At 42.9% G+C, this 8,133-nt stretch overlaps 1 protein-coding gene across 1 annotated transcript; it reads left to right on the forward strand.

The window, feature by feature from the left end:
* LOC139319805 (C-type lectin lectoxin-Thr1-like) lies at nucleotides 1-8,095 on the forward strand. Its single transcript, XM_070947843.1, has 5 exons — nucleotides 1-64; nucleotides 1,399-1,493; nucleotides 2,481-2,627; nucleotides 6,662-6,770; nucleotides 8,025-8,095. The coding sequence occupies exons 1-5, from the start codon at nucleotides 1-3 to the stop codon at nucleotides 8,093-8,095; spliced, it is 486 nt and encodes a 161-aa protein (XP_070803944.1).
* Nucleotides 8,096-8,133: the final 38 nt, after the last annotated feature.

Here is an 8,133-nt window from a genome sequence, read left to right on the forward strand (position 1 = left end):
ATGGGGTTCGCCTCTTTGTGTGTGCCCTTTTTGGGCTTCCTGGTGGCCTCTTTCTTCATACAAGGTAGGTCTTTGTTGATGCAAAAAAACGTTGAAGCATTTCTAGAAAGAGAAGAGCCACATAGATGGTATGAGGTCTGGAGGCTAAAGTGTATGAGGCTAAGGGAACTAGATATGTCTAGTCTAGCAAAGAGGAGGACTAGTAGTGACATGATAGCAGGATTCCAGTACTTTAAGTGCTGTCAGAGAAGAGGAAGTTGACTTAGTTTCCAAAGCATAGAAAGGCAGGACAAGAACCAATGGGTGGAAACTCATTAAAGGAAGATCCGGCATGGAAATAATAAGTTTCCTATCTTGACAGCGAGAAAAATTAATCAATGAATAGCTTGCCTCCCGGAGATGTGGATGCTTCATCACCCACCCATTTGATTGGGATGCTATAAAGTGTCCTGCCTTGAACACAAGATTGAACTAGAAAACCTCCGACGTCCCTTCCAGCCCTAGGATTCTCTGATGGACAACTCAAAAAATGGATGTAGTTCCAGCCATACAAATTGGGGAGAAAATGCCCTGTCATGGCAGGAAAATATAAAGATTGCCATCACAAAACGGAATGTAAGCTAAGCTCTCTCCTCAGATCTTCAAGTATTGAGATGACGAAGGTCAGGAAAAGCTCTAGAGGCAATGTTATTCACCCTGGACAAATTGTGGGGTTCACAGGAATGGGAGTCAGAGCCAGAATGTGGGCCCAACCATGCAATCAAAGCCATATTCTGGCAGATATGTGTTGTGACATTATGTGGGTTATAGGAACCCCAAATTAACCAAAGGGTTTGGGCACCAACATTCAGCTAAGCACAAACAACATTTACACACCATTCAAGAGAGACAATCAGAAAGCCAAAAAGGAGACCAAAAACCCCAAATACCCCCTTGCCAGCAATCAACAACAGGTAAACAAAGATTAACCAAGATTAATAGCAGACCAACAATGAATTAGTAAACAATGGGTCAAGGTATTTGTGAAACCGAAGAGCAGAAAATCCACCCAACCATCCATTGGTATTTAAGCAAAGGGTGTCCTGAGACCCTTCCCAGCCCATTGGTCCAGATATCGGTCCTTGTTGAGTTGCTCTTTTGTTTTCTTCTTCTGACCCTGTTACTTGAGGGGAGGCTGCCTCCACCTGTCTTCCCAGCCTCTCGCCGTACTTTGCACCCCATCCATGTCCTGGCTTCCCTCCAGCTGGGCACCGTCCTGCCCTTATTTCTAAGGTGTCTCTTTTCTTCCCCCTTTTCAAGACCCTTCTCCTCCCCCTCTTTTCAGTTTGAATCTATGGGTTCAGGGCGGGTGACCCCCATCTCCTCCTCTTTGACAACGCCTTCTCTTTCCACCAACAGGCCTGGAAGCAGTATCTTGTCCCCTGAACTGGTTTCTTTATGAGCAGCATTGCTACGGATTTTTCGAGAATAAACTGAGCTGGAACGATGCAGAGGTAAGAGGAGCCCCATCCACCTCCATGTTTGGATGTCCGGTTCCAGCTCAGCCTATTGGATTGTTTTCTGAGCATAATGCTTCCCTCTGGGAAGGGAGGGAGGGAGGGAGGGAGGGAGGAGTGAGCAGAGTTGTCCAAAGATTATGGTAAAAAATAAGGCAATTTGGTGGCCACAATAATGCGATCATGGTTGAAATAAGGGGTCTTGGTGCTCTCTGAGCTTGGTTATTTTCCTGCATCGCTCAAACTAGGTAATATCATCGGCAACAAGCTCTGAGACCATCAAGGACCCCTCACATAGTTAAGCCTCAGTATAGAAAAGCATAGCTTAGGGTTGTCTAATGGTAGGACTGAGGAGCAATGAAAGTAACATCATAGGGGCACAGCAGAGAAAGGATGTTGCCAGACGAAGCTTCTACTGTGAGGGAAACAAATTACTGGAGGAATTTTGTTTCAAAACAGAAACAAAAAAGGAATGTGCTAATTGAGGCAACCTTGAAGTCCTCAGTTCTCTATGGTTTATCTTTTCCAGCATAATTGATATGTTTCTCTTTATTAAGACTCTTTCTTGAGGATAGTAACAGTAGATGGGAAGGGAAGTAGCTAGGTATTTGCTGATTATGCATATTTATGCAGTTTAAAATACAGAATCACAGAGTTGGAAGGGATAAATACTGCAGTGAGCCTGGGTGATTGCTTTTTAGGTCCTGCTTTTGATTCCATGCTATAGAGTTTAGATGTCGTGAAGACAGGAGCTGGGTGATGGAGTTGGGGAATCAGGAAGGACAAGGATAGACTGGTGGAACTGAGGGAGGGCTCTAAAGCAAGGGTCACCAAACTGACGACACTCCGCCATGCTGACTGGGGAATTCTGGAAGTTGAAGTCCACAAGTCTTAAAGTGGCCAGGTTTGAAGATCCTGGTCTAAAGGACAGGGTCAGCATCTAAAGCAGGAAGCCCTAACCTGTGTCTGCTTGGTGTCTCCCAGACAGAATGCAGTTCCCATGGCAAACATGCCCACCTTGCTTCCATCCTCAGCGAACGGGAAATGAACAGCATAGCTTCTGCTATACTCACTAATTACGGAGAGGCATATAGAACCTGGATTGGAATGTACAAAGTCAGGGGCGGGAAGGTGAGTAGACGTTTGGGAGAAAAGGGAGCGAGTGGTATATCTGAAGACAATGAAAAGCTTGGGGGGAGGGAGGGGGGAAGTGACAAGAATAGGCCAATCTGTCAATGGATTTACATCACAGCACAATTACACCAGGACTTAACAACAGCATGATAGCAATCCTAGTATGTGGGGGGGTTCCTTGGAGAGCCTTCAAAACATTCAGTTTTGGATCTCAGTGCAATTTTCGGATCTTAAGAAGTTGACCATGGCTATGTTACACACGCTGTCTAGATTGAGCCCGGAATGGACAAAGGGACAGATCCCTTTGATAGTACAGTGAGCCTTGATAGTACAGTGGTTTAGTGCACCCTGTTATTAACACAGCTGCCTGCAATTTCTGCTGGTTCAAATCTCTCCAAGGCTCAAGGTTGACTCAGCCTTCCATCCTTTCTAAGGTAGGTGAAATGAGGACCCAGTTTGTGGGGGCAATAAGCTGACTTTGTATAAAATATACAAAAGAATGAAGGCTATTGCTTAACACATTGTAAGCCGCCCTGAGTCTCCGGAGAAGGGCGGCATATAAATCAAAATTAAAAAAAAAAAATCCCAATTCTCTCTAAATGACACGTTTCTTCAGATCTGAGCAATAGTATCCTTTTGGTACACTCACAAGGCTGGCTAGGAACCACGTAGAATAAATAAGGAAACACAAGCTGATTGCTCAAGAGTAGATAAACAGAGAAATTACAAAAATATCTGTATCGTTTCCCCTCATCAGTGAGTATAAGCATTTTTAACAAACTCTGTCACAATTCCAAACTCCCTCATAGTCTTTGCCCACCCAGGGCACCCGTGTTCCAATTCACACAGTTCAACATAGGAACTTTCATCACCTGTGTTTGGATGCTGATCAACAGCTATGACTGGAAAGAAGGCCCTTAAGTGAAGTGGGATCTTTTGGAGGTGTTTCCAGACCTCTGTGGCTTTCTCTTCTATGTGTCTTCCTTTCTGGGAGATCTCTTAAGACGTTTTGAGTGAGATCCATTTGGAAAATGGAAACATGCAACTTTCTAGTGATGATTAAATTATGATAATCATGCTTCTAGCCCTGAACTAACTTGATCCAAGATCTATCTAAGTGTCATGGAGGGCTCATGTCTCGCAGAAAATGGAAATGGAAATAATTGGCCCATTGATGAGCCAAAAGACAGCTTTGAATCTGCCCTTTATTACCTACTGTACGAAGCTCCAAAAACCAATGGCTACCATACTTAGTTAATAGAATAACACAGTTGGAAGAGATCTCGGAGGTCTTCTAGTCTGAACCCCTGTTCAACCATGAGACCCTATACCCGTGGTGGCGAACCTATGGCACGCGTGCCACAGGTGGCACGCAGAGCCATATCAGTGGGCACGCGAGCTCAGCTCCACCAGCTGATTTTCGGGCCTTCCGGGCCAAGCAGAAGTTGGCAAACAGGCTGTTTTCGGCTTCTGGAGGGCCTTCGGGAGGTGGGGAAGGCCGTTTTCGCCCTCCCCAGGCTCCTAGAAAGGGTCTGGAGCCTGGAAAGAGTGAAAAATGGGCCTCCTGGGCCCACCGTGCCATCACATGCCAAAAGTGGGGAGAGCACGGGGGTGTGTGTTCGCATGCACATGCGGGGGGGTGGGGCACATCGAATTATGGGTATGGGTACGCGCGCGCATGACCACTCCGAGCTCCCCCCCCACTTTTGGCATGTGATAGCAAAAACGTTAGCCATCACTGCGGTATACCATTTTAGTCAAATGATTCTTCTTAAAATCCTCCAGTGATGAAGCATCCAGAACTTTGTAGGCAATCCGTTCCACTACTTAATTGTTCTCACTGTTAGGAAGTTTCTCCTTAATTCCAGATTGCTTCTTTCTTTGATTAGTTTCCATCTGGTGCTTCTTGTCTTGCCTTCGGGAGCTTTGGAGAATAGGTTGGCCCCATCTTCTTTGTGACAGCCCCTCAAATACTGCTATCATGTCACCCCAGTCCTTCTTTTCTCTAGGCTGACCATACCCAATTCCTGTAACTGTTTTTCATATATTTTTATCTCCATGCCTTTAATCATCTGTTGCTCTTCTTTGCACTTTTTCCAGTCTCAACATCTTTTTTGTAATGTGGTAACCCAAACTGAATGTAGGATTCCAGATGAGATCTGACTAAAGGATGGTCCGTCTCACAGTTATTGTTTTTGAACCATAATTTGTACTTCTACCTTTGGGGTTCTTTTGCCTAGGTGTAAATCTTTGCTTTTCTCCACATTAAAATTCATTTTGTTGGATAGAGCCCATTGTTCAAGTCTGTCAAGATCTTTTTTGATCCTGTGCTTGTCTTCTGGGTGTTGGATATTCCTGCCAACTTAGTGACATCTGTAAAACTGATGAGTTCTCCTTCTATTCCCTCATTTAAATCATTTATGAAAATACTGAAAAGTACTGAGCATAAGATGGAACCACTGCTTTCTTCTTTCCATGTGGATATGGTACCATTAAAGACTACTCGTTGAGTAAGGTTTGTCAGGCAGATACAAATCCATCTGGGGGTGATGCTGTCTATCCCACATTTTTCTAGCTTACCAAGAAGTAGGTTGTGGTCTACTTTGTCAAATGCCTTACTGAAGTCTAAGTATACCATGTTCAGAACATTTTGCTGCTCTGCTAATTTAGTCAAAGAATAAAATAAGATTGATTTGGCATGACATGTTTTTAACAAACCCATGCTGGCTTCTAGTTATAACTTTGTTTCTTAATGTTTGGAGATCTGTTTTCTTCTTATTTTTCCAGTGTCTTCCCAGATATTGATCCTCGGCTGATTGATCTGTAATTTCTTGGATCTGTTTTTTTCCTTTCTCGAAGATGGGAACCACATCAGCTCTTTTTCAATCCACTGGTAGTTTCCCAGTGCTCCAGAATTTTTGAAAGATATGGTACAATGGTTCTGAAATAACAATAAGACAGCAGCTTCAGAACTGTGGGATATAATCAATCAGATTCTTGAGTCTTTACTTTCCTGAGTTTATCTTTGCAGATTCGGGCTACCTGCTGATATTCTGCCTTAGTTATGTGTCCCTCTTTACATTTTTTGTACCTGTCCTTTTTGACATTCAGTTGATTGAAGAGATATTCATGTAACCATGCTGGTTTTTTCTTAGATTTTTTTTTTCTTTTTCACTGGTATTGTGCTGGACTGGACTTATATTTTTCAGTTTCCCTGAAACACTGTATGCATGTAATCACCTGAGCCTGAATTTATTCTCTCATGTTTTAGAACAGAATGTAGAATATAGAACCCTAGGAATGGAAAGGATCTCAGAGGTCTTCTAGTCCAACCTCCTGCTCAAAGTAGAAGCCCTATACCACCCCAGTCAGTTGGTTGTTCAGTCTATTTTTGAAAGCCTCCAGCGATGGAGTACACACAACTTCTGGAGGCAAGCCGTTCTATTGATTCATTGTTCTGTCAGAAAATTTCACACTAGGGTGGATCACTTTTTGATCATCTTCCACCCATTACTTCTTGTCCTACCTACAGGTGCTTTGAAGAATAGTCACCTCTGCTCTGTGGCAGCCCCTCAAATATTGGAAGACTGTTATCACATCACCCCTAATTCTTCTCTTCGTTAGATAGACATACTCAGTTCCTGCAAGTGGTCATCATGTTTCAGCCTCCCACCCTCTAATCTTTCTAGCTCTTCTCTGCACTCTTTTCAGAGTCTCAACATTTTTTTTCTATCGTGGTGGCCAGAACTGGATTCTAAGTATTCTAATTGTGGCCTCACTAGTGCAGTGTTAAGCAATGCTATCAACCTTTTCTGATCTTGAGCCTATCTTGGTGTTTTATTTATTTATTTTTTGGGGGGTAGCTGAAGCGCACTGCTGGTTTATACTTAACCTGTTGTCCCCTAGGACAACTTGATCCCTCTTACATTTGACCCTACGGCTGTTAAGAAGTACATTTGAGAAGAAATATCCTCTTTTCTGCAAGATTCAGAAAACACTTGGGGAGATGACACTGCTTTCTCTCCCTACAGATACGAATGAGATGGGTAGACGCATCCGTGGCGGATTACATGCCTTGGGCACAAAATCAACCTTCTAACTGCCAAGAGAGGCAGAATTGTGTCGAGTTATATTCCAACGGTAAGGAGATTTTTTGTTCTAGTATATCAGACTTCTCAAACATGTGTTCTCTGGATGGGTGAAAAAGTACAACCTTCCAATCTTCCACAGCCAATATGCATGAAGTCAGAGACTTCAGTGGGTTTGGACAGCATGTTAATCCACAGCCCCATAGACGTGCACAAAATCTAATAAAATACCTAACTGAGCTTTGCATATTCTGCAAATTGTAGCTGCTGGCATTCCAACTGACTCAGGTAGACATGAGTTAGTTTTGTTATCTTAGACCTGGATTAATTTTTTTCCATGGCTTACGAAGATGTGCAAACTTTACTTAGCCAGAGGGTCAGTTTATTGCACAAATCCAGTTAAGACCTTAATTGACTGAGCAAAAAAAGCTCACCCAGCCACAATGGGATGCAGAGATACATTTTTCCTACTTTTATCATCTAGCTTACTTTTACTTTACCCCCTCTTCCAAGTCCTGACCCTGGAGAGTTCAATATTCCCGACAGCATCACGACTGAAGTGATGGCATTGTTTTTTAGGTGTGAGAAGGGAAACTCATAAAACCTGTATTGAGGCCTTGAAAGAAGCTGAACCCAGTTAAGCTCAATGAAGCTCATTGATGATCTCAATTCCAAGATCATCAGAATGGGACATATTCATTTTGCCCTTGGTGTAATGCCACCTATTGTCCTTCCTCACTCCTTTTTCTGAAGATCTCAACAACACTCGTGTCATGGCTGCCCTTTTGCTAAGCTACACGTTGCAAGCTGACAGCCTGTCATCAGTAACTGGGGGGCAGGAACGCAGGGAGGGAACTCAGAGGAATAGAAACCAAGCAGTGCCATCCCGTGAGATGCATCAGCTGTCTCAGGTTGTTAAGCAAATCTGGCTTCCCCATTACCTTTTCTTGTTTGAAAGTCACAAAAAGGGATCGCATGACCTCAGGACACTGCAACTGTCATAAGCATATGCCAGTAGCCAAATGTCCAAATTTTGATAACTTGATCATAAGAGTACTGCAACAGTCATGTCAAACCAGTCATAAATCAATTTTTTTCAGTGCTGTTGTAATTTTGAATGGTCACTAAATAAATGGTTGTAAGTTAAGGACTACCTGTAAACTATAATGGCAAAGGTATATGTTTAAATGTTCCTATCCAAAAAAGTTAATCCTTTTGTGACAAAATATTGTCTTCTTAGATACAAATTATAAGATTGTTACAAAAATTGCAACAAAAGTCTAATCAATTATTTGATTTCTTCTAGACTATAAAGTATGGAATGACCAGTTTTGTGAGATGAAACTGTCTTATCTGTGCAAGATGGCTGTGTACTAAATACAGCTGGAAGCACCTTGAAGGTTGGAAGCCAGAAT

This window comes from Pituophis catenifer, unplaced genomic scaffold (genome assembly GCF_029215685.1).
Source record: "Pituophis catenifer annectens isolate HBS135680 unplaced genomic scaffold, rPitCat1.0.hap2 SCAF_7, whole genome shotgun sequence".
NCBI classification, from domain to species: Eukaryota; Metazoa; Chordata; class Lepidosauria; order Squamata; family Colubridae; genus Pituophis; species Pituophis catenifer.